General features: G+C 36.6%; 3 protein-coding genes across 4 annotated transcripts; 2 read left to right on the forward strand and 1 right to left on the reverse strand.

Moving 5' to 3' along the window:
• On the forward strand, positions 1 to 8521 carry LOC117930446 (SNF2 domain-containing protein CLASSY 3-like). The gene is made up of 5 exons (XM_034851108.1): positions 1 to 4; positions 91 to 1028; positions 3138 to 3296; positions 3847 to 5883; positions 8124 to 8521. The coding sequence occupies exons 1-4, from the start codon at positions 1 to 3 to the stop codon at positions 5773 to 5775; spliced, it is 3030 nt and encodes a 1009-aa protein (XP_034706999.1). The 3' UTR covers positions 5776 to 5883; positions 8124 to 8521.
• Positions 8522 to 9933: 1412 nt separating this feature from the next.
• Positions 9934 to 13218, forward strand: LOC117926594 (60S ribosomal protein L37a). Its single transcript, XM_034845747.1, has 5 exons — positions 9934 to 10036; positions 11882 to 11921; positions 12548 to 12647; positions 12752 to 12823; positions 12906 to 13218. Exons 1-5 carry the CDS (start codon positions 10034 to 10036, stop codon positions 12967 to 12969), a joined length of 279 nt encoding a protein of 92 aa, XP_034701638.1. The 5' UTR covers positions 9934 to 10033; the 3' UTR covers positions 12970 to 13218.
• Positions 13219 to 14987: 1769 nt separating this feature from the next.
• On the reverse strand, positions 14988 to 22500 carry LOC117934439. 2 transcript variants are annotated; one of them, XM_034856121.1, is made up of 3 exons: positions 20944 to 22500; positions 16583 to 16844; positions 14988 to 15904 (listed from the first exon to the last, which is right to left on the reverse strand). In XM_034856121.1, exons 1-3 carry the CDS (start codon positions 22095 to 22097, stop codon positions 15725 to 15727), a joined length of 1596 nt encoding a protein of 531 aa, XP_034712012.1. In that variant the 5' UTR covers positions 22098 to 22500; the 3' UTR covers positions 14988 to 15724. The 2 variants fall into 2 exon arrangements, with proteins under 2 accessions (XP_034712012.1, XP_034712021.1); XM_034856130.1 differs by having other exon boundaries at positions 16583 to 16841; positions 20944 to 22498.
• Positions 22501 to 25413: the final 2913 nt, after the last annotated feature.

The raw sequence follows: 25413 nt of genomic DNA on the forward strand, positions 1-25413 counted from the left end.
ATGGGTGTGTTTATTTATCTTGGTTTGGGTTTTCTTTTATGAGTTTGAATTCGAATTTGTTGGTGATACGTGTATTGTTTGATGTTGTAGACTGGGAAAGACGGAAACTTTGGCGGAAGAGTATGGATTTCTCTTCGCCGGTAGCGAAAAGGACGCGGCTTCAGGAAGCCCTAGTCTACAGGAGGTTGTATGAGGAGAAGAAGAGGAATGCGGGTGTGTCGAGTAGTGGGAGTCACAATGACGATGGTGTTGAGTTTTTGGGTGAGGCGGGGGTTTTTGATTCTGTACAGAAATTTGTTGCTGAGTCAGATGGGAAGAATAGTGATAGAAAGAATAGTGGTAGGAAGAAGAATGGCGGGGAAAACAGTGGCGAGGATGTTACTGATGTAGTTTCCATTTCAGATGACTCAGAGGCCTCTGACTACGAGGAGGAGGAGGATGATGATGATGATGATGACTATATAGTGGATCCTACCATTGACAGAGACGAAAGAGGAAATCAAGCTTCAAAATTAGGGAAAAAGAAAGTGGAACTTGGAACTTCCAGTCATCCATTTTGTGTTGATGTTGATGAGGGTCAGGGTGAGGGTGATGGTGATGGTGAGGGTGAGGAGGAATGGGAGGAAGAGGAGGAAGAAGAGGAGGAGGAGGAGGAGGGGCGTGATTCCTCATCTGGGCATGCTGAATTCCCAAAAACTATTGGTAGAAAAGATAAAGGGGAGTTAGGGAAACACACCAAGAGAAAGCGAATCCGTGCACTGAAACATTGCGATGCTTTGAAGATTCTTGTGGATTCCATTTGGGCAAAGAATAGCGGGCTTCTGGAAGAACTGGTTTCTCCTAGAGGCAGTGATTCCATCGAAGAGACAGAGCCTGCTTTTACGGAGCTTCCGTTAAAATTCAAGTTTGGAGTGGATGAGTCAATACCATTGGGGAAGTCCCAACCCGAGATAGGAATGAATCAACTTTGGGCTGAGTTTGATTTTGTTCTTAGATCGGCTGAAATCGGCTCCAAGGAAACTAATGTGGTAGGTTGGCTTTGTAATTTTATTCATACACTTTACTTTTATACATTCATCTCTGTCATTTCATGCAAATGAGTTGGGTTATATGAGTTTGGTATTAGAAACTCCTCATGGATCAGGTGTACATTTCATCTTCCCACTAAAAATTTCAATTCAAAATAGTTACCAGTCAGTTGAACTAAATAATCTGCCTCTTCAGTTTTTGCTTCTTGGCATAAAAAAGTTCGCTTGATTAGATATCTGATCCTTTCACTTCATCTATTCCCTTTGATTTTGAGTCAATCTTAGAGTCCCAAGCCTAGAATGGATATTATTGTGGCAAATGGCAATTCCATTAGTTATATTATAATTTTCTTTACTAAGATAGATTAGAACATGCTTTGCCTTTTGAGGTAGGAATTCTCGATTTATAGATTGGATATAATTATGGGAAGACAATTTTTTAGTTCATACGAATAAAGCCCGTGAAAGTTAACATAGGCATGCTACCATGTGACACAGTCATTTTCTAGTTTTATAGCTATCTATTAACTTGATGATATCCATTATTTGACCCCTTCCTTAACGGCCTAAGCTTTAGGGACAACTGGTGGTTTAACATGTTATGAGAGTTTTAAGTTCTAAAGTGTCCAATTGGAGCCTCTCCTTCTGTATTTTCCCCTGTTTGTTTATCCTTGATCTATTGTTTTCCCCTTGACGTGAAAGTTGGTCCGTTACATGAGAAACTGTGTTAGATTGATATCCATTATTGATCAATTCCTTAGTATTTCAAGTTTGTAGGAAAAGCTGGTAACTTGACATTTTGTTCAATTTAAGTAGATTTGAGGCAATTGTGGCTCTTTAGTTTAGGTGATTGGTGTAGTTTGGAGTTCAACCCTAGTTGAATCCAATCGCATCTTATATCGAAAGGTTTTCAACCAAAGGTCTGGTTGTTCTGTTTACATAAGTGATTTTTATTTCTTTGTTACAAATTATGTGCTTTGCACCCATTAAAACCTTAGTTATGTTGCCCATAAATCATCCAAAGGTTAGAAGTGTGGTTTACAAAATAACGCGTGTGTGTGTGTGTGTATTTGAGTTGAAATAATTACAGAGAATAATTTAAAGCTAATCTTGAGGCCTGAATGAATTGGCAATGGGTTGGGGTGGGGATGAGCAGGTTCAAGGTATGATACTATTTAGCAAAAAAAAAAAAAAAAAAAAAAAAAGGAAAAACGTGTGGAAAAAAAAATCATAGAACTTGTAATTAATATGTTTCGTTTTAGAATGAACAATCGAAATTAGTTTAACTTTTTTTTTTTTTTTCCAAATCTCAATTGTAACAACTGGAAGCAAGGTCTATTTCTGCTTTGTAGTTCTACAACTGGATGTTTTGTATATATGCATCTCATCATTTCAAAATCTGGAGCATATGTGGCAAAAGTAGAATGAACAACTTACCTTTCTTAAATGTCAGAGGTTATCAGTAATCTGTTACAGATTTAGATTTTTGTATGGTTTTTAATTAAAGCATTAAAATTTGACACAAGGAGATATGGTGATATGATATAAAAATGTATGTAAAATAAAAAATGGTAACATATTTGATATGCATGTACTAGGATTGATTCAGATTTGGTTGCGCAATTCTTAACACAACCCTAAGGGCCTAATCCAATCTTATATAGGGTTGGATTTTTTATCCCAAGTGTTCCTCTTTTCTAGTTGCATTGGATTCAAATTTTACAAATTGGAGTTTTTTTTTTGAATTTAAGGTTTCTAATTGCTAGTATTAGCGGCCTTCTAAAACATTAAATACAAAAATTTATGCTCAGAATTTGCTTACAGAGACTGAGAGAGAGGATTGTTTTATTTTTTTATTTGTCGATAACATGACATGCAATTAAGATATTATTTCATTGTCATGCAACTTTTGTAGGACATGTTATTCCTCTCTATTGATAAGTTGTGACTTGTCTTTTTGTTTCTTAGCTACTTACATGTTTCTCTTTGTTTTGCTATTTGTTTTTTCAATTTTCTTTGAAAGAGGTCTAGCTCCACTTGGCCCTTCAAAACTGATTTATTGTTTCCATCTATCCTCTTGAAATTTAAGGTCATTATGGTGTCCTACAGGATGGCGAAGAGGACTTTGTATCTGCAGAGGTTGAAATTGATCAAGCTGTCCTTTGTCATCAAGGGAATCATCAGCTTGTTCTTGATGAACAAATTGGAATGACATGCAGTTTTTGTTCTTTTGTTCAACTGGAGATCAAGTACATCTTACCATCGTTTGTAAGTTGATCAATCTTCTTATTTGCTTATACAATAAGTACTATTTAATAAGCTCTGAGATTTTTCTAATGTCATTAAATTCCATTAGATTTTGGAGGGTTTGATTATGATGCAATAACCGAATTCAAAGCCTAATTATAAGAAATATGAGATGATATAATGCTATTGTTAATCAAGCTGCGTAGAAGGTTGAAGTTGGAAAGCACTTGCCCTGATTTCTTGTCTAGTTTTATCTTGTGTGCATGGGTTACTAGTGGTCAGCCCATAATTGGAGTATGCTAGGTATTTCCAGCCTGTGTGAAAGGGTCCGGTCTTTGTTCTTGTACCCAATTGATCTGTGTACATTCTACTGTTACTTTTACAATATCTTGGACAATTCCAAAGCTGAGGTGAGGTCTTCTTGAATTGAGTATGTTAGTTTTCATAATAAAAAGTATTAGCTGATAAGTCATTCTGTGCCTACTATTCCTGTTTCTTGCATTCAAAATTTTAATATCTGTTCAACCTCAAATATATGACTCTGTTTTACTTCTGTTTGTGCATGCTAAAGAGTAGAAATCCTTGGGGCAGATCAGAGAAGGGGAATGCAGAAGAAGTGGACTGTAACTCCATTTTTGATGAGCTTCAGTTCCAGAAACCTGGTTGTGGTTCTCAGTCTGGTTCTGATCATGGCCTTCATCCTGAAGGCACGGTTTGGGACATTATTCCTGGTATTAGAAATAGTATGTACAGACATCAATGTGAAGGTTTTGAATTCATTTGGAAGAATGTGGCTGGAGGCATTTACCTTGATGAGTTGAAAAGATCATCCTTTTCTGATGGTGGCAGTGGCTGCATTATATCGCATGCTCCTGGTACAGGAAAGACCCGTTTAACCATAGTCTTTCTCCAGACATACATGGAGCTTTATCCTGCATGCAGGCCAGTCATCATTGCTCCTCGCACCATGCTCCTTACATGGGAAGAAGAATTCAAGAAATGGAATGTTGATATTCCATTTCATAATCTGAACAAGCTAGAGTACTCTGGAAAGGAAAATATAACTGCTTTGAATTTTCTGAGGAGGATTAGCCATCAGGGACAAAGTGCAAAATCTATTCGTATGGTAAAGTTGTATTCATGGAAAAAGGATCGAAGCATCCTGGGGATCAGCTACACACTATTTGAAAAACTTGCTGGAGAACGAGTTCTTGCTGACCAAGAAAATAAGAAAATTAAAGTACAGGATTACACTAAAGTGCAGGTAAGAAAAATCCTCCTCGAGCTTCCTGGTCTTTTAGTGCTTGATGAGGGGCACACACCTCGCAATGAACAAAGTCTTATCTGGAAGGCTTTGTCAAAAATTGACACAGAAAGGCGCATCATCCTCTCAGGAACTCCTTTCCAGAATAATTTTAAGGAGCTTTATAATACACTCTGCTTGGTGAGACCGAAGTTTGCTGACAGGATCGCTGTTGAACAGTATGGAGGCTTTCGTGGTAAGCGTGGGAGGAAAAGTAATGTAGCAAGAGGGAAATGGGATTTATTGACCAGTTCCATTGGCAAAATTGCCGATGATAAAGTAGAGGAACTAAGAGCCATGATCGAACCCTTTGTTCATATACACAAAGGCACAATACTTCAAGAAAATCTTCCAGGGTTGAAGGACTCCGTTGTTGTTTTACAACCATCTGATTTGCAGAGGAGGCTCCTTGAAAGCATTCGAGAAAAAAAGAACCCACTTGAACTGGGGTATTTAGTGTCCTTGATATCTGTACATCCCTCGCTGTTGCCCTCTGATGAAAGAAAACTGTTTTTTGACCAGACTAAGTTAGAAAAGCTTAAATTGAATCCTGATATTGGTGTCAAAACAAAATTCCTGATGGCATTTATCAGGTTTAGTGAGACCATGAATGAGAAGGTTTTGGTCTTCAGTCAATTTTTAGATCCGTTGACCTATTTAATGGACCAACTTAAACATCATTTCCATTGGATTGTGGGAAAGGAGGTGTTGTACATGGATGGACAGCGTGATGTAAAGCAGCGCCAGTCCTCAATTAATACTTTCAACGATCCAGCCAGCCAAGTAAGGGTATTACTTGCATCAACAAAGGCTTGCTCTGAAGGGATCAGCCTGGTTGGTGCTTCTAGGGTCATTTTGCTTGACGTTGTTTGGAATCCATCAGTGGAAAGACAAGCTATTAGCAGGGCATACAGGCTTGGGCAGAGAAAAGTGGTGTACATATACCATCTGCTTACATCAGGGACAATGGAAGAGGAGAAGTACTGTCGACAAGCTAAGAAAGACCGACTATCTGAGTTGGTGTTTTCTTCTAAGGACAAGACTAGTGCTGGGAACAAAATTTCATCCACAGTTTCAGAAGATAAAATTTTGGAAGAGATGGTCCAGCACAACAAGTTGAAAGATATGTTTGATAAGATAATAAACCAACCAAAAGAATCAAATTTAATTGAAACTTTTGGTTTGGTGGATATCTAGTAAACGTATTAGTAGTGGCCAATGGTATCCTCACGGACTGTTTCATTCGTTCAAAAAGTTTGGTGGTCCTTGATCCTGACAGTTTTCTTCATGGAGTAACACAGAATGGTATATTTCCTAACTATTAAGCAGTTCTTTATGATGAAGCATTTATTTATTTTTATCTCTTTTATATATGGTTGATTATGTAGTCTGAATTTTAGTAAAACAAATTCCACAATTCAGGGCTGTGCCGAGAATTGGGACATGTCACCAATTCTGTTCCTCCTTATGGATGTTGTCTGGCAACGATCAACTCCTTATGACTTGTGATGATGATCATCATCCTTGATTACTTGTAGATGTCTTTGAGATCTGATGATCTAAATGTTTGTGTTTTATGGTTTTCCTATATGGGAGTGATTCTTGTGAAAGAACTTTTATATGTAGTGCTTTTGTTAGTAGTGCTTCCGTTATAGTATTTGGATATAAATTTAAAAAAAAGCATGCTTTGGTAGTGTTTTTGGTAATATATTATATAACAAAAATGTAATTGTTGGAAGAATCACATACTGAGTGATTATCTAGGAATCACTTTGAGTGATTTTCCTGATTTTTAGAAGGACTTGCAAGCATTAGGAAGTGCTTTTAACCCTATCAAAATCACTCTCAAACGAACTCTTAATGTCTCTCCCAGCTGGAAACTTGGACCATCTTTGTTTCTATTCATTGAATTTAAATATATAGACAAATGTGTTGCCTATGGTATAGTGGTATAGCAGATATGCTATAACAGTTATCTTCAGAACTCAAGCTATATATAATTGGTCTTATTATATTTAAGTTTATCAGTAAGCTTTGTGCCCACATGTAATGCTGTTCTGCAGTAGGATGTGGTTCTATCACAAAGTCAATTATATGGAACATAGGTAGAGAGGAGACTGAGAGAAGGGAGAAGAGGGAAAAAGTGAACTGGTTTAAAACCCTGTCCCATCATGATTTTTAGAGATCAATTAGCTTAGGCAAGGAGACTTCTGGGAGATCACTGGTTGCATTTGGTAAATGGGATTGTGAGTCAAAAATTGTATTTTGTTACTTGGATATGAGTTTACATAACCCTGAGGGGTAGCTCAGTTGGTCCGGCCTTGGGTTTGCTCCCCAATGGTCACCAGTTCGAGTCTCCTCAGGGCCACTGGAGGTTTACCCGGTCGTTAACTTCAGGGCTCCGTGGGATTAGTCAAGGTGCGCGTAAGCTGGCCCGGACATCCAAAAAAAAAAAGAGTTCACATGGCACCTCTAGTAGATGGGAATGCAAGTCAAAAATGGTGTTCCATTAATAAGAATGAAATATCTTGTAGTTTGCCTGTTGCTTCAACTCTGCTTCTAGCTTAGTGTAGACTCCTTAGGAATTGACTTTTAGATATGCCTGCTTTCTTTATTACTAAGACACAAACTTACTGGATATACTCATCATTTACATTTTAAGATATTTGTAGTTTGCCTGTTGCTTCAACTCTGCTTCTAGCTTAGTGTAGACTCCTTAGGAATTGACTTTTAGATATGCCTGCTTTCTTTATTACTAAGACACAAACTTACTGGATATACTCATCATTTACATTTTAAGATATTTGGGGTTGCACATGTCTGTTTAACTAAAACAAAATGGTCATGTGCACCATTTTTAATCTTCTGTATGAATGGGAACAAATCCTTAGGGAATATGATATTCAAGTTGGGAAGGATTTACCAACCCAAATGCACGAACATGCAAAAGGACTTAGATAGCCATTCCCAATCTCCCTTCCGGCAAGCCAGAAGCATCCATTGCTTAACAAAAGGTTTTGAAATATGGGTGGAGGAGGGCTAAGAGCAGCCAGAAGATGGGTGAAATATTAACTGTATTCAAATCCTTCTCTCTTGTACTCTCATTTATTATTTAGAAACCAAAAAAAGCTTAAAGGACTTGTATTGTATAAACTCATAAACCTATGATTGAATCATTTTATGATGGACTGCTCAACATCTCCTCCACTCCCTTCCTGTCTGGCTGGTGGTAAAAAAGGATGTGATCAAGTAATGGGCAGCATGATAAACATACTGAGAGTTCAAGCCTCTCAACTTCATCAGTGAGGATTGATTTCCTTGCAGCTAAATTTCTAGGTTGGGTTTTATACATTCTTCATATCTGAAACTGTTCTCTTCATATCATATGATTTTTAGCGTTCAAGCTTTATAATATGAAGCAAGTATGGATTTATTACTCTGACCTGCATGTATTGCAATTTCTAATTAACTAGGCCATGATCTTAATGGATTCAAAGTTTTTTCTGCAACTTTTAATTCCCTACTTTTTTGTCTCTGCCATGCAGATTTTTTGAGCCATTCCCATTGCCATCTCTGATATTGAAGAAGATTCTTTAGATCTGTTGAGGGTATGGTTGTTTTTGATATCTGGCCAATGCTTCTCCTATATCTGGTAAATATTTTTTTATCCTCATAGAGTTTTGTAAAGCTTTTAGCATATGATGGACATTAGGTAGCTTCAATTTTTTGTTTACATAAGGTTTCTGTTCATTTGATTTTACTGTAAAGCTACAAAGTCCATACCTTTTAGGTCTTTTCTTTTCTAGCTTCTTCCACCTTTTTGAAGGAGAAAGTTTCCAAATTGTCCTGGAAGTAAATATGCTGACCCCAATTATAGTACTGACATTCTTTTGGTTCAGAAATATGATGGCAAAGTCATAGAGCAAAGGTCATTTATATTAAACAGTCGTTATCTGCTTATCAGGACTAATTTCTAGCTTTTATTTATTCATTTGTCGATTTATTTATTTATTTGCATTTACTTTGTTGCACTCCTCGAGTTGGTGTTGGGCTATGGTTTGCATTGACTATGATCAAGGAGTGTACTCTAGGCCATCTCAATGAATTTAATGCCCTTGGTTATGAAAAAGAAGGGGGTTCAGTTTGTATGAAGAGTCTGTTCTGACTTCTGAGGACCATCAATCTCCATTTTGGAAATTTTGTGCCTGCTGTTTGGGACTTTAGAGAAATGGCTCCAGGGCATTTTGCGCCTGCCTACCCTAGCCAGTCCATGTATCACCGGCAGCATGATTCATTTGAACTGTTTTTGAATACTTTGAAAAACATGTAGTTTCAGACATGACATTATCAAACATGGCCATAAGTTTCCCATGTTTTCAGCAGGATACACAAGATGTGAAGTTGAACCCAGGTGGGAAGCTTTCAAGTCTATTTGGGAATTGCTTTTAAAAATAGAAAACTGTTTCGAAATTTCTTTTTGACACGGTTTTTTAAGAGCTTGTTCTGAAAACATGATATTTTTAAAAAATGTATTTTAATTGTTTTGAATTGTTTTCATTTCTATTTTGAGTTAGATTAGAAAAATAATTTTATAAATGTACAAAGTTATTGAAAATAAAGTATTATAAATAAAAATTATTTTTAGAAAATATTAGAAAACATAGAAAATAAATTAAAAATATTTCAGATTTTTAATTAGACTTTTATCTTATGTTTTATTTATTTATTTATTTGTTTTTTTGAGAACTAGTTTCTAAGCCTGCTTAAAAATCTCAACGGATGATATTATCAAATGGCAACCCTTATGGGATTAAAATGATGAAATAATTCCAAATTTATAAATTTAATCTTTAATCAATTTTTGAACGGCAAACAAGAAAAAAAAAAAAATCATATTTTTTAATAAAAATATCTCTCATATTTTTCTTATAAAAGTGACATTTTCTTTCAAAATTTGTATGAAAATCAGTCCAAAGATAAAAGGGTGTTTATTGGAAGGGATTACCTTTACAATAAAGGGATTATTTCATAATAAAACAATTTTGTAATTGGATCATCAAATCATCTTAATATTTGAACATTTTATGAGAAATGTAAATTAAAAAATAAAAAATAAAAGCCACATATTGACTTTTCAATTTACATGGTATCTTGTATCTAAATGCCATGCCATGTCTAATGTGTAGAAATAATAATAATAATAATAAAAACAATAATTTTGATAAAACTAACGTAGCTTTTATAAATGGGGCAGCCTAGAGGTTTGAGCCCATATGTCCTACCAATTCATGTGGGCCAATTCTCTGAAGCCCACGGCCCATGTGCCTATTTTCTAGGGTTTAAAAAAGGAATGGAAAGAGGGTTAGGGTTTGCACGATTGCATATAGAGTTGCTTCTTAGCCGCTCTTCCTTGGCATCTCCATCACAACTGTAGAGACCCTCCAAGCCCTCCAAAATGGTATGCTCTCTCTCTCCCTCTCTGTGCTATTATGTATGAATAACCTCCGTTTGTTTCCACGGAAAATTGGTCCCAGAAAATTAGACGGGTTTCTATGGGAAAATCACTCCAGTTTGCTTCTCTGGCCGATTCAGTTGCATGCCATATGATTTTTGTACAATCTGAGAGAATTTATTAACTATTCCTTTCCGGGGAAGGAGATCGGGGAGTTTGTCCGGAATTTGTAGCATCCCTCGTTTTTCTATTAGGCTTTATTTCTGTCTATGGATTAAGTTTAAGCTCCTCTTGTTTCCAACCAGAACTACCGAAAATCTTGTAGGAAAGTTTACTTGTTTTTTATTAGGACTCCATTCATCCAAATCCAAAACTAATATCTGCTATGAGGAAATTTACTTCTAGAGGTTGGCATTTGGAATGTGGTTCTTTTCTTAGAGAGGGCCTTCTTTGGGAGTATCTTCCTTCTAAACAAAGAGAATGTTAGCGAAAATGTAATGTTCTTCCTGATTTTTTTGTGGGAGGAGTCTGGGGTTGTGTTGTGGGGGAGTTGTTTTCCTTGAATCCTATGATAGAAGGTTAATAGATAACTTTGAGTGATCTGAACTTGTTTACTTTTTTAAAATGTGAGTAATATGAAGAAAATTTTCCTGTGTATCTAACAGAGCTTAGATTACTTAGTTCGACTTATACTCCATTGAATAGAATTCACAGGCTGATTATAACATCAATGCGGCTTTTATGATGTACCCTTGAGTTGAAGCAGCAAACATGAGATTTCTTTTCTGTACGTTATATATCCTGTGGTTAAAGCTATATATGATAGATTTGGGGGGTTGTGTACTAGGACCTGATTGGTGGACTAGGGCCTTTTATATATCTTATAGAAGGGTATTAAAACGTGAAATGATACGGTTGCCCTGTCCATTGTTTTGGTGCTTTAAGCCATTTCTGACTTCAATCTTCTGTGAAACAACATTGCCCACTTTTTCTGAGTAGTATCTCTTCAAGAACATTAAGGATGACTAGGTGATTTATGCATTTTTCTGGTTCTATTATGACCCTCTTATCTCACTTGTTCAATCTATGAATGTACTAGTTTGGGTTCTAAAATGGCTGTCCTAATGAAGGAAAAAGTGGATGATCTGGAGTGGGGTCTTATATCCCTTTGTCTGTCTTAGTGTTGTTTACCACTGCTCTAGAGTAGTGCAGGAAGGTCGAGGAAAAAAACATTTGACTTAGGTTCCTGTGTTGTTTTATTTCTTAAAGTTAATTTTAGAGCAAGAACTTGCACTCATAGAGACCCATTGGGAGAAAGGGGCCTTTCCCTATGGAAGGATAATTACAAATAATTCTTGTAAATTCATTCTCCCCGCTAGATAAAAGATAAAATTTGATTCAAAACCCTCTCCATAAAGGTTTAATGAGAAATAAATTTAACTATAAAAGTATGTACATGACTGAAGCTAAGGGAAGGGAGGAAGGAACCAAATGATCAGGAGCAAACAGGTGCAAAAGGGGGAAATCTATATATTTATTTATATTAATGATTTCATGTGTCTGTGCAGAGTCTTTGTTGGACACCTGAAGTCACTTGACTCCAATGTCTTGTATGCTGAGTATGGCATCAGTGCATCATATCTTTGTATCAGATTTAGTCCAAAAATATTTTATGATTGATTTAGTTTTAAAAGAATTTGATATTTGTGATTGACTTATGAAGAATGGATGCAGATTTTCCCGATTTGAATTCCCCTATGTTAGTTTGTTCTCATTTTCTCTATTTTCAGGTGGTACTATTATGATAATAGATGAAAAATTTTATATTGATTTGTTTGTTTTTTGGTGCAGACTAAGCGAACAAAGAAGGCTGGTATTGTTGGGAAATATGGTAAGTGCCAAGAAATGTTGTCAAATCAGATATTTCCATCTGCAGGGAATGTATGTTTACCTCAGTCATCATGCATTTAGATTGTTGTACACTGCAGTGAGAAATTTAATTGTTAATTTCAAATTTTGATTGGATGATGAAGATTCTTACTTTGTTGAGGTTCTTACTTGTCTCATAAGTAGCCAATTCTTCACTAAAAAAAAATAAAGTTCTAACAGAATGTTCTCTTTCAATTGTTACCTAAAAGCCTCATGCAATAATATGTAAATGTTTGAGTGCTTCACCAAGGATGATGATAGACTCTCGAGGTTCAGAATGTTATTGTCTTTATAGATGGCATAGGTTCATGAATTAATTAAAAGCATGTGGCATTTCAGTTAGTGCAATAAAAGTTCTAGTTTGTGTGTGTATATGTATATGTATGGAAAATTTTGAGCTATATGCGCAATTCAATATGTTTGCGCTCAACACTGGTTGAAGAGTTTTGAAGTAATTTTAAAAATTGTGTATATTTTGCACATATTATTTATGTGTGTTTGTGTGTTTATAGTTTTTGTTTAACCCCAAGTTCAGATCATCCTTGCTCTGAAGAATTCCTGAAGCACCTATTTTGCTTCTGATTTCAGGTACCCGTTATGGAGCTAGTCTGCGTAAGCAGATTAAGAAGATGGAGGTTAGTCAGCATAGCAAATACTTCTGTGAATTTTGTGGAAAGTATGCAGTGAAGTATATTTAATAATAGTCTTCTTTTCCCTATTTATATCTTGTTTTCATTTTATTTTGAGGGACTTACCTTCCAAGAACCTTTGATTGTTGCAGTATGCAGTGAAGAGGAAAGCTGTAGGGATCTGGGGCTGCAAGGATTGTGGCAAAGTAAAAGCAGGCGGAGCCTATACTTTGAAGTAACTATCCTCATGGTTCTTTTTAAAAATTTCTTTTATAATTCCTCCTAGAACTTGCACTAATTATGTGTTACTTAAACAGCACTGCTAGTGCTGTAACTGTCAGGAGTACCATTCGGAGGCTGAGGGAGCAAACTGAGAGTTGATCTGCCTGTTGGCATATTTTACGATCTTTTATTTGCATCTAGGTCTTAGGTACAAACTACTAAAGCAGATTCTGGGGACAGTTAAACTGTCTTCTTGCTGTTTGTTTTGATTTTTGAAGGGCTACTAAAGGCAAAAGAAACCTATGGAACTTGATTCTAAATTATGAGACAATTATTGGTGATTTTTCTGATTTTGTAAGACAATTTTGTTTGTCCTTAGAGAATGAACTATGCGATTTCTTTAATCTGCTTGTGGTGTGTAGTTGCTCAATTATGGAAATTATCGAGGTAACTGGAGGGGATGTGACCAATGGTCATCACATTCGAGTGTGTTTTTTGGGATTTTGGTGGTTGGTTTTGGTTCACTGTTTCTTACCTGGATTTCTTGATAAGTTTTTTTTTTGGCCTATCTTCTTGGTTCCTGTCTTTATTTATCTCACCGGAGTGCAGAGTACACCATAAGATTATAGAGAAAAATGATGCTCAAGTAAGTATTTGTGTTAAATATTTATATTAATTTTTATTTTTAATTTTAGTGATAATTTAAAATTTTCTAAACAATGTTTTTAAAACTGGATTGGTCATTGAACTAGAAAATTTATCGGATTATGGTTCATTGGTCAGATTGGGTAGTGGAATCGGTGATGTTATAAATATACAATTTATAATTATTAAAAATTAAAATAATTATAAAAATAATAATTTATATATTATTTAAAAATTAAAATTTTATTTAAAATTTAGAAAACTAGTTTTTAGAAATTTAAATTAATATTATAATTTTAATTTAAAATTTAAAATTTTAATATTTATTTTTAAATAAAAACATTTATTTTAAAATGAAATTTATTTAACATTGTATTGTTTTTAATTTTACTATTAAATCATATCGCATATCATCATGTGAATCTATATAAAAGACATTTTTTACATTATCAATTTGAGCTCCCAATCTCCCACCCTTGCATAGCACCATTGCTGTGAAGACTAAATAAATAAACAAAAAAAAGAGAGGGGGGGCGCTTTGACCGCCAAGGGGTGGGATGGTTTTTTGCACAGGGGGGGCTAGACGGGTGAGCAGGGAGACTGCCGATGGGAGCTGGCGTGGGTGTCGTAGTGTGGACGATAGCTATTTCACCTTCGGTTCAAATAGAGGAGAAGGGGTTAAGGTGTTTTAATATCATCTAAAATGACGTCGTTTTGATATTGTAAAAATTACAAAAATAAAATTAATTGAATCGATTGATTCGTCGATCGGACCGTCGATTCAACCAGTCCGATTCAGGTTCAACCTATTTATGGGCCAATTAACCAGACCGGACCAGAATCGTGACCGATCGGCGATTTGACCAGTCCGTCCAGTTTTTAAAACCATGCTTTTAAGTTTTTATTTGTTATAATTTTCAAAGGTTAATTTTATTCATCATTTTTAAATTTGAGTAACACACACATGATCATCATTGATTTGAGATTTTCATCATATACCTAGTGAAAGGAAACGGGAGGTAAAATTATCAAATGAGTATGATAAGAAAGTATTAACAAAATTTTAAATTAATGATAATTAATTATATTTAATCAAATCCGGTGGTGGGTGGGTGGGTGAATGCAGGCAACTACAATGCCCATGCATGGAAGAAATGATTGTGGCTTTCTCATGAAGATAATGAAATAGGAAAAATGAGTACTTTGCCACTAGCATGGACCATGGTGCAACACTAATATATTGATATTTTGAAAAGCATCAACATTAGATATTATTTATATTAGAAATTGACATTATTTTTCTTAGAGATATCATAAAGGCATCATACCAACCTTTCAAGAGTGGCGTGTTCTGACTTGAGGGATATTACTTGAAACTTAAAAGAAAAATTAAAAATATTGCTTCTAGGAATTGGCAACACAACCTCCTCTTAATTTTTTCATGAATGATGAAACCCATAGGCCATAGCTTTCTTTCAGAACCGTACAAGTTACAAATACGACTCTACTTGGATTGCAGTGCAAAAGGACAACCAAGAAGAAGAAACTTTGTATTATATTATTACATTACAGAAGAAAGGAAAGGAATAGGAAAAGGTCAACCGCATCAAGGACAAACCATATTACAAAAGAAGGAAAACAAGAGGAAACCAAGCGAAACCAGATGGAGACAGGGCTTTACTCATTATATCAAACAAGTAGGAAAAACAAGAAGCAACTGAAACCAACCCCCATGGAGAGAGAGGAAGGGAGGTGTGTAACATCACATCCTCCCTCCAGATTTTATCATAAAAGCCCATGGCTTGCATACAACACTTGCTGGGTAGTTTCATATGGACACCAGCACTTAAAACTAATTACATTTACAAAAAGGAACCAAAAAGGACGAGGGGAAAAAAAAAAAAAAAAACCCCTAGATTTAACTCAGGCAGCTTTTAGTCAGTGCCATCCTTCATCCATACACCTCTTACACAACCTATGTACATATTATTGAAGCCAGAAAATGTGAGGAACCCATCCTGCTCCTCAATCAGCCATTTGCTTCAACTGAGTGCGGTTCCAAGCGGGTACCTCACAACTACAACATCTCTCTAAAAAGGAAAGCTAAAAAAGTTAAAAACAGTAGAGTATTAAACAGAACATAAAAGTGAAGAAAGAAGCACTTCTATGGCATTTCCCATTTTTCCTTTTGTTCTCTCTCAGCAGGAAAATTAAAATGCTAGTAGTCAGTTCATAGCAGAACATAATGCTCGAACTGTCTGTGTTGTAATCAGACAATTGGTAATGGTGTGTCACTACTGTCACTGTTATGATGCACTCTCTTTTGTACGGCCTTTACAGCTGCAACTCTTGCTGCATTAGCTGCTTTGTTTGCCAATGCTACGGCTTTGTTCACCCTCTCATCCACTTTTGCGACATCAAATGCTTTCTCAGCAGCACGTCGGGCCTCCTGATAACATAATGAGAAAACTCATTTAGCTGTTCTCTCAATGAATATTATGTTTTTTCGGTCCTGCAACTGAGAAGTAGCTTACTGATTTCGCTTAAAACAAAATAAAGTAATTTTTATGGAAGACACGCATGGTACTCCCAAGGAGTAAATATCAAGAAAAATAATGTTAACACAAAAGGCTAAAATATGCTTTATGGCTTATGACTTGTGCAGGCAGCTCATTGTACTCACATCACCCTCAAAAACTTGCAAAATTTTTTAAGCAAAAATACCCTGCAAGTCATTTTTTTAACCAAACTTCACAAGCAGCAGGTTCTGAGAATTGTCATCACTACAACCTACAAATGGGATAGCTGCTTGAAGTTCAACATAATCTAAACCAAACAAAATCCATGGTTTTGTTCTTCACAAATTTAATTGGTTTCATGTCTCAGACGAAGATTCAATCAGCACAAATAGACAAGACTGTGCCCACCCAATGGGTTAAATATTGACCAGAAATATCACCCTGTTGTTGTAATTCCATTCAACCAATTGAGACATCGCGAAATTTCTCAGTGTCAGCAATCAAGAAATTAAGATTATCCTACATTATGGGTACTAAAAAGCATTGCAATCAGGTTTGCAGATAGTACTTTTTGTGTATTTTGATTTTTATTTATAATTTTCAGTTACCTGGACTGCATTCAGAACTTTGGAATGGCTAACAGCAAAAGGAGATGCAGGATGGGTGTTCTGAGTGCTAGGAACATCAAGAACCCCATTTTGCCAGTGACCAGACTGAGCCTCCCCATTTCTGAAAGTATACATACCAAGCCCCTGTCTTCTTCCCTCATGCCAGGCTCCCTCGTATCGATGTCCATTTGCAAATCGGTATACCCCAAAACCATGCATCTTGTCAGCAAAATATTCTCCAGCATACATGTCGCCATTTCTGCTATATATTACAGAAACTTGGTCAGAGAAAAGAAAACATTAACACCCAAGTCAGCATTTCTGCTATATATTACAAAAGCTGGAGAACATATATTACAAAATATTCTTCAGCATAGATGCTGCCATTTCTGCTACAAATTACAGACACTTGCTCAGAGAAAAGAAAACATTAACACCCATGCATTAGTATTTAATAAGACTTGCTGCTAATATCTATCTTTCTATAATAACAACTGCTCAGTGACTCTTTCGTAAAAAACTTAAAATAAGCTAATACCAAATTATTGGATACAAAGTCTAGAAAAGCATTTGAGTTTGGAAATATCAAGGCTGTCTTCTTCCTACAAATATCATTTTAGATCATTTGCAAATAATTTGGACATTTACAAATATGTAGCTAGTTTTGAATTGTTTGCAATAAAACCAGATTATGTACACCTGATGGGAAGGCGGATATAATTTGAAACAACTGCAATATGTTGGAGAATTTTTATAAAGATCACAATTGACATGAAAACATGGGGTGGTCCTGCAGTTTTGCAACACCTTTAACTTTGTTACCTTTTTACCTTAAGAGGTTGAATATCTCAGCACGAAATCAACATGTAGCAAAATTGTGCAACCAACAATACAAGGAATTGTGTGGCAATCTTCAGGCAGCATGGTACTTGCAGAAATCAAGGTCAATTTATGGGATTCTAGACACATAGAACAAGCAAGGAAAGGCACTTAACACTTCTTGGAGGACACTTACAAAAGGATGCATATGTGATTTAGAATGTAAAAGATATCTATTTCTTGGATTTGCATCACTGAAAGAAAGGAAAACTGATAAGCAAATGGAAACTGCTTTCCTGGAGCACAGTGAGTTTGAAAAATGTTCTCTCAATGAAGTTATCTCCTGCACACTATATATTTTTACATGAGTCTTTCTCTTCAGAGTAATCTCCTGGTTGTTGATTAAATAAAGAGGTTTTGCTTCCCAAGAAAGTTCTAAGACAAAGGTGAACTAGAGGGTTTATTCATAATTTGGAGGAATCGAGGATAGAATCCACATAAAAATACAACAGCAGTTATGCCTGGAGTGAACCTATTGACACTCATACTTTTACACTCCCAATTATCCTAAAGACATGCAAGCGTATTCAGACAGCAAATGAATATTCATTACACTGTATGAAATGTATATATAAATAGTTCAAATGATAATTCTACAAGCAAGTGGTGGGTTGCTTGGATAAAACATGTGATGATTAAAAGCAAGCATAGTGGCTCAATGTCACAAAAAGCAGTGGGGAGTCTGGGACTACCATTGATGAACTAACACTAGTGTTCCTGGAGCTTTTACTTGAGATAAGGACCAGTTCTACAAAAGTGATGACTCCTAGAGCTTGGTTAAAAGTTCTAAATTGCGTAGTTTAAGACATTTTATAGTCAAATAGGGGTTGCTTTCTATTTAAGATATACAAGCATCTTCAACCATTTTTCAAACCTACAAGAATCATCATGCTTATGGAGAGGTTCAGAAGCTGCCTCCAAGAATATGAAAAAGTCAACATAAAAGATGCCTGTTGACTGTCTATGCAACCACATATATTCACACCATGAAATCAACAATTTGATAGCAATGAACCTTCGTATTTAATCAGCTATCACTCAAAACAATACTAACAACAAAACCACATGTTTATCAGATCATCCAAGCATGACTTTTTAAAAATATAAACTAATACAAATTTAATTATTTCAATTGCATTAAAGTTTACCCTGAAATTCTATGGTGGTTTGGATTGCAATTTCCTTCTGTATTTTACACTGACATTAAGTCATTAGGTTACAAAGATGAAGAATGGATTAGGAAATATCATCCTACATTTGGAGCACTCAAATCTCCATCCATCAAATTCAAGTAGATGATTAAGTACACTGATACAGAGTTACTTGTTCTCTAAAGGGCAGTTTTCAGAATAGTTTCCTTGCGAATTGAAATTATGTCATGAACATAATTGTCTCAACTATCCTTTTCCAGTCATTTCAATGAGATGTCTCTTGCTAAGTTTTGTAACTGAAGCCCAAATCTTGCAATTTCTACAACTTTGCAGGAACACAAATATAGACATACTTCCAATAGTCATTCCCTTAAGAAGTCCACAGATTCCCAATCAGAGACATAGGAGAGGGCGCACACACACACAGAGTTTCAGCTTCTTTTTCTCTTATCATGTCAAAAACCAATTGACAAAAAGTTAAGCAGATATTACAGACACAGAGTGTTGAATGGCCAACCCAAACTTCAAACAATCGCCAGATTCAGTATAGTGTAGGTAAACCTAAAGAAGGAAGAGAAGAACATAAAAAACAGTAAATGAATAAATAAAAAATCACCTAGACATCCTCTGCACAGTGTTGGTGCTATAGAACTAAAACCCATTACCCAGTGAAGAGGGTTTGGGGCGGGGTGGACTGATACTGGACATATACATTCAAATTTTCTTTCTTTTCTCCTTTCTTTTCCCCTCATGATGTGACCACTGAAGCCCCATATTCAAGCTTGACAGCCCAAGCAGTTAGCATTGCACTGAGTAATGGTCACTAGGATTTGTACTGAAGAAATACTAAAGCAAATAAAGGCACAAAATATGGAGGAAATAACACAAAAATGCTTCAAATTCTGTTCTAACAAGCATCCTGCTAGTAATGCAAATAAGTGAGATAGTCCAAGTATCTATCAATAAGAACTCTATGTGCATTGGGAAAATTATGAAATCGGGGCCAAAAGCATTCAAGTCATGAATCAAGTAGGAATGCTGCCCATAATCATAAATAGCAATGGTCCAATTCATCTTAATCCATGCAATTTTATTAAGTGAAGCCACCCTCCTATTCTACAGAGGTGTCCACACCAATTTTGTCATCCTATTAAAAAAGAACACCCTTTCTAATGCTTTCTTATGAAGTAAGAATAATTATACAAAGGCAAGATCCATTAACTCACATAAATTATGCGCCCCCCACCCCCCCCCCCCCAAGTTTCAACTCATATAAGCAGATGCACTAGTAGCATGCTTTCTTCCTGTGATGAACCTAGAAATGCAAATGCTCCACGAACAAGAACCCAGTGGGCGTTCAACACATTGTCAGTGATATTTATGACAAAATGAAACACCAAAGAATGTGAAACCACAAATGGAACATGTAACGACCCACACCCAACCGTGTAGATATTGTCCGCTTTGGACCCAAAGGGCCTTCACGGCTTTAAAACGTGTCTACTTGGTTAAGAGAAGCCTCTACATATGTAGCGCCAGGAACATTCTCCCCTATCCGATGTGGGACATCACAAACACCCCCCCATGCAGACACAACGTCCTCGTTGTGTCCCATGGGATTGCGGAGCCAAACAAACAAACACCCCTTACGGAGCCAAACAAACCCCCACACCGGGGTCGGGGATCGGCTTTGATACCATTTGTAATGGCCTGCACCCAACCGTGTAGATATTGTCCGCTTTGGACCCAAAGGGCTTTCACGGCTTTAAAACGCGTCTACTTGGTTAAGAGAAACCTCTACATATATAGCACTAGGAACATTCTCCCATATCCGATGTGGGACATCACAGAACATCCAACAAACTTTAAAAAGAAAAAAAAAATATAATCTCCATAATGATCCTTAACGACAAAATGAAACACCGAATCGCGTCACTCATGGAACATCCAACAAACTCCAAAAAGAAACAAAATAAATTCTAAATCTCCATATGGCTCTCCCTAGCGGGTACAGGAGAACTCAAAACCAACAAGAAAAAACCAGAAACTTCAACAAGTCATGTGAAAACATCAGCATACGAAACAAATTACAAAGTATCAAATCATCCAATATTGAATAAGTTAGATTCAGGCATCAGCATAAGACCAAATAGAAACCTCATAAATTCACAAGTGCATGGAACCAAACATATATAAACCTGTCAGTAGTATCAAAGAATCCAATTCTGATAATCCATATTCAGGCATCAGCATAAAACCAAATAGAAAACATGGAACTCAATTAGTGTTCAATCAATGAAGATAACCAATAAACAAACATCTAAAATTTACCTGAAATGGTAATGACCAAACCCATGTTTGACACCCCACTTGAACTCCCCCACATACCGGCTCCCATCCTCACAAGTGTGAACTCCGCAGCCATGAGTCTGCCCATTCGACCATTCTCCAGCATAAACATCACCAGTGTAAAACCTATACACTCCAATCCCATGTCTTAAACCCTGCCTATATTGCCCCCGGAATCGACTCCCTTTCGCCCAAGTCTCAACACCATACCCATCATACTTCTCATCAACCCAATCCCCCTCATACCTCCCACTCATATAATAATAATAAACCCCACTTCCTGAACACTTCCCTTTGTGAAATTCACCCTCATACACATCCCCATTGGTATACACTTGCACCCAAGAACCCGAATTTGTCCTCTTCTCCGATTTGGGCTTTGATCCAATAGACCAAAGCACGGGTTGAGAAGGTTTCGACGCAGAAGAAGCCGACGAACAAAGCTTAATTGGGAGCGAGCGCGCAAGAAACACGCGAATTGAGGGCAGCCTAGGCAGCGCGAGATTGAGGGAAATCACTACAGCCGCCGAGAAAGCGAGCGCCGATAAGAAATCGAGCACCAGCGAGCGGCGAGGGCTCCAAGTGAAGAAGTAAAGGGGTGGCAGAGAAAGTAAAATAAAAACCCGCAAGTGGATTCGCAAGGAACCCGCATTGCGAAAATGGTGTAAGAGCTTGAAAGCCAATGCCTTTGCGAATGCGACCAAAGAAGTACAAACAAACAACTGAGAAGCAGACGGGAGCGGCGAATCCAATTGTGTCTGATGCTGGTGGTGATGGCGGTGGTTGTGATTAAGAGAGGACAGCGTTGGGGAATGGGAAAGAGCAGAGGGCATGTGAGTCATTATAGGCCTCTTGTGGGGATGCGAAAGAATGGTTTTGGGCGTGGATGGATGCTCATGAAATTGGGTTTGGTGATGACTTTGATGTTGATGGGTTTGCTTCGACGGGTATTGAGAAGAAGAGATTCGGGCGTGAGCTTGTGGCTGATTTGGGGGGAGATGAGTTTTGCTCTGTTGTATCGAATGGGTCTGAAACTGAATTGGAGGAGGAGGAAATCGTGGTGGGGTTGGGTTGTAATCGGAAGAGACGCCACTGCTTTCTTCTCCGATCCGTGCCTGAGATTTCTTCAGATGCATTTACATACAAACCTTCTTTTCTGTCTTTTCACTTTCTCTCACTTTCTCACACTTTTTCTCACTTCCTCTTTCTCTGTCTGGTTCCCTGGAACAGTTGTTATATAGAAAACATATATAAACTTGATATATACGAGTCTGGGTGTTTGGATGAAGCAGTTGCTGGCCGCAGGTGATGATGGTGTGCATAGGTGCCTGGTTTTGTTGCAGAGACAAAGGGGGCAGATGGGGTTGGGAGGATGAGATGATGCCTTCTTATACATTAAGCCTGCCTTCTTCCTTATATTTACTCAAAATGCCACTCCCCACTTTTCAAACAACACTTTCTAATATCACATTTGTGGGGGCAATCCAAGGAAAAATTGAAAATAAATGATGGAAAGGAAAATGGATGTTCTTCTCCAGGTCTGTTCTTCCACCCATTTCCTTTTCTGTATTTTTTTTTTCCTTTTTTATAACATTTGGGCAGATCATAGTTGACTTTTTCTCAATTTTGAATCAATCCAAAATCATTTTGATTAAATTAGAACCGATTAAAACCAATTGAATTATTAAACCAAACATTACCTAATTCAATAATGATTCGCCTATATCTACTTTTTTTTTTTATATTTTTTGAAAAAATGATAACTTAAAAGAACTTTTTTCCGCACCAAATGACTACAAATTTTATAATAATAAAATATTTATAATATTAGTTGTCATTATTAAAACAACGAGAATCAAAATAATAATTTTGACTTTCATCAAATCATACAAAAAATTATTTTGATTTAATTTTTTCTAAGTTGATGTATTTGAGATAATATTGCATCTTGGACAAATTAGTGGATAACTCATGTCTAACCCAAATTAAGAAATAATCAATTTAAGTTCAACTCAACCCGATCTCCAACTCAAAATACTCGATCATAATCTAATCTAATATCATTTTTTTTCTAAACACGGACTTATTAGATTTGGGGTGAATTAGATGATAAAGATTGTGTAAGTGTCGGTACCAAAAGTATGATGAAATTATTGGAATGATGTGTTGGGCTTTTATCCACCTTGATTGAATGGGGGTGGTAGTACTAATCAAGTAATGTTCATATTAGGTTAGAATTATGGTAGCTTAAATGTTTGGAAGAAAAGGAAGCATTAAATTAACTAAAAAGCAAATTTTGTTTAAAAAGGAGATTTAATCCAAACTGCATTGAGCAACTAACTCTAACTTGACCCAACATAATCATTTTTTTTTTTCCATCAATATACCCATCACTTCAAGAAAAAACAACCGTAGGAGGAAATTATTCATCAAGGGTGACTTATACCCTTTTTACCAGCTAATTTATTAGTCAGAGGCATTTCGTAAATTTGGAAGCATGAAAGGGTATTTAGTTAAAGATGTTAACCATGGTCAAGTGAGCAGGTTAGGCTTAGAATAGTAGTGTAAAGTAAAAAGGCCCGTCTTTTTTCAAAAACGGAAGCTCCGGTTAACGGTCAGAATGTCCACGTGGCTTACTCTCGAAAAAGCCACGTTGCAATTGCGCCTTATAGGTAGTCTAATTTCTATAATTGGAAAATAGAAAAGGGTACGCTTCCCGTACGATAATCGCAAGAAAGTCATCCCCACCGCTCCCGGAGTCTCTTGTGGATCAAGAAAATGAAAATCAATGATTTAAGATGGTGGTGAAGTCGTTTCAACCGAATTAGTTGCCCCCTCGATTTGCTAATTTTTCAATCATGTATATAAGATTCACACTTTAATTCATTTTCAAAAAAATTCCTAAAGACACCAGAGGTATAAAGATTATTAAAAAATCGTTTGATAGTAATTTTAAAAAATAATTTTTATCATTTAAATATTAAAAATATTTTTTAAAATTACTTTCAAACCCATTTTAAATATTTATAATTAAAAAAATTAAAAGGAAGCGGAGCAAGAGTGAGGGAGGTGCGTGTAAATTAATCGATCTCGAAGACAAGGAGGAATAATAGTCACGCTTCCATTCATTTTATCTGTCTAAACACGTGCCGTCCAACATGTGCACGCTCCCCCATCAAATCCCACGCCGTTTCTATCCACTAAAGGCTAAAGACCACCCTGGTGATGCTAATCTTCAGCTCAGATTTCACTGAAAAGGAAATTTCATTTGTTTTTGTTTTTGGTCTGTTTTTTTTTTTTTGGAATTTTCGTTTTCAAAACATCCTCAAAATGGTGAGGCTCCATTCAAAGTTGATAACCTAATTGTTTTGTTAAAAACTGAATCGGATTGCTTGAATGTGGATAGATTCATTGTATCTAAGTTATCCAAGTGGTAGATTGTTGGCTGGAGTTTTGTCGCCAACCAAATCAATTCCATTTTTGGTCCTATTTAACAGGATTATTAGGAAAAGAAAAAGAAATCAATAATTAAAGGGTGAAGCTTCCACGTCCATGGTGGCCTCTCTAATTTGTTCTTATCCAGCCTCCAGCTTTGCCCTCTCTTTTTCAAGTAACCCACACCATTGTCCTTGTCATTTCTCTCCCTCCTTCTCCATGTCCCATGGTCCCTTTAAAAGGGCACTTTTTTTTCCCTTTTTTTTTTTTTTTTGGGTTTTCTATTTATTTATTATGGGGTTGAAACCAGCATCATCTCTAAAATATTTGTTCTGATGATTTTTGTTTTAGAAAGGGGAAAATAAGAACAAAATGAGAGGAAACACCCCATCTGTGTGTCAGTGACAGGTCTTTGTACTTATCGCGAGTCAGACTGGGGAAGGGAGAGAACAAAGTTTAGAAAAAGGATGGAAATATGGGGTCATGCAATGGATGCTTGAGGATGAAACCAACTTTTAACTGGTTTCATTTTCACATGGAATAGTGGAAAGCCGTAGACAGATCAGATCCCCGGAAGTTATTGAGATCAGACGGCTGGGATCATCACTTCACCACGTGGATGATTGAAGAGATGAGCCTCACATACGCTACATGAATAGATAGTTATAGTTTTAAGTTATGCAGTCAATTCAAGCATCAGTTGTGCATGCGGTGAGGGCGGTGGAAAATGGGCAATTGGGTATGAAGAATATGGATGTTAATCTCGTGAATCAATGACAGCTTAAGTTTCCATCATATAGTCTTATCGAATTAGGGGCTCGCCACTCGTAGAAACTTTATATGCACGAAAAGAGGTAATGTCGCGAGACACATCGGGCAAGCCTCAATTGTCAACACCAGCCTATCAATAAGCAAAGCGCAACTTCATCTAATGGTCTCATGGCTTGAACGTTTGCCCGCCCACCCTTCAACCGAGAGAAGTCGGCCTCTCGTTCACGCTCTCCCATTGGAGGGTTT

This window comes from Vitis riparia, chromosome 2, assembly GCF_004353265.1.
Source record: "Vitis riparia cultivar Riparia Gloire de Montpellier isolate 1030 chromosome 2, EGFV_Vit.rip_1.0, whole genome shotgun sequence".
Classification (NCBI taxonomy): Eukaryota; Viridiplantae; Streptophyta; class Magnoliopsida; order Vitales; family Vitaceae; genus Vitis; species Vitis riparia.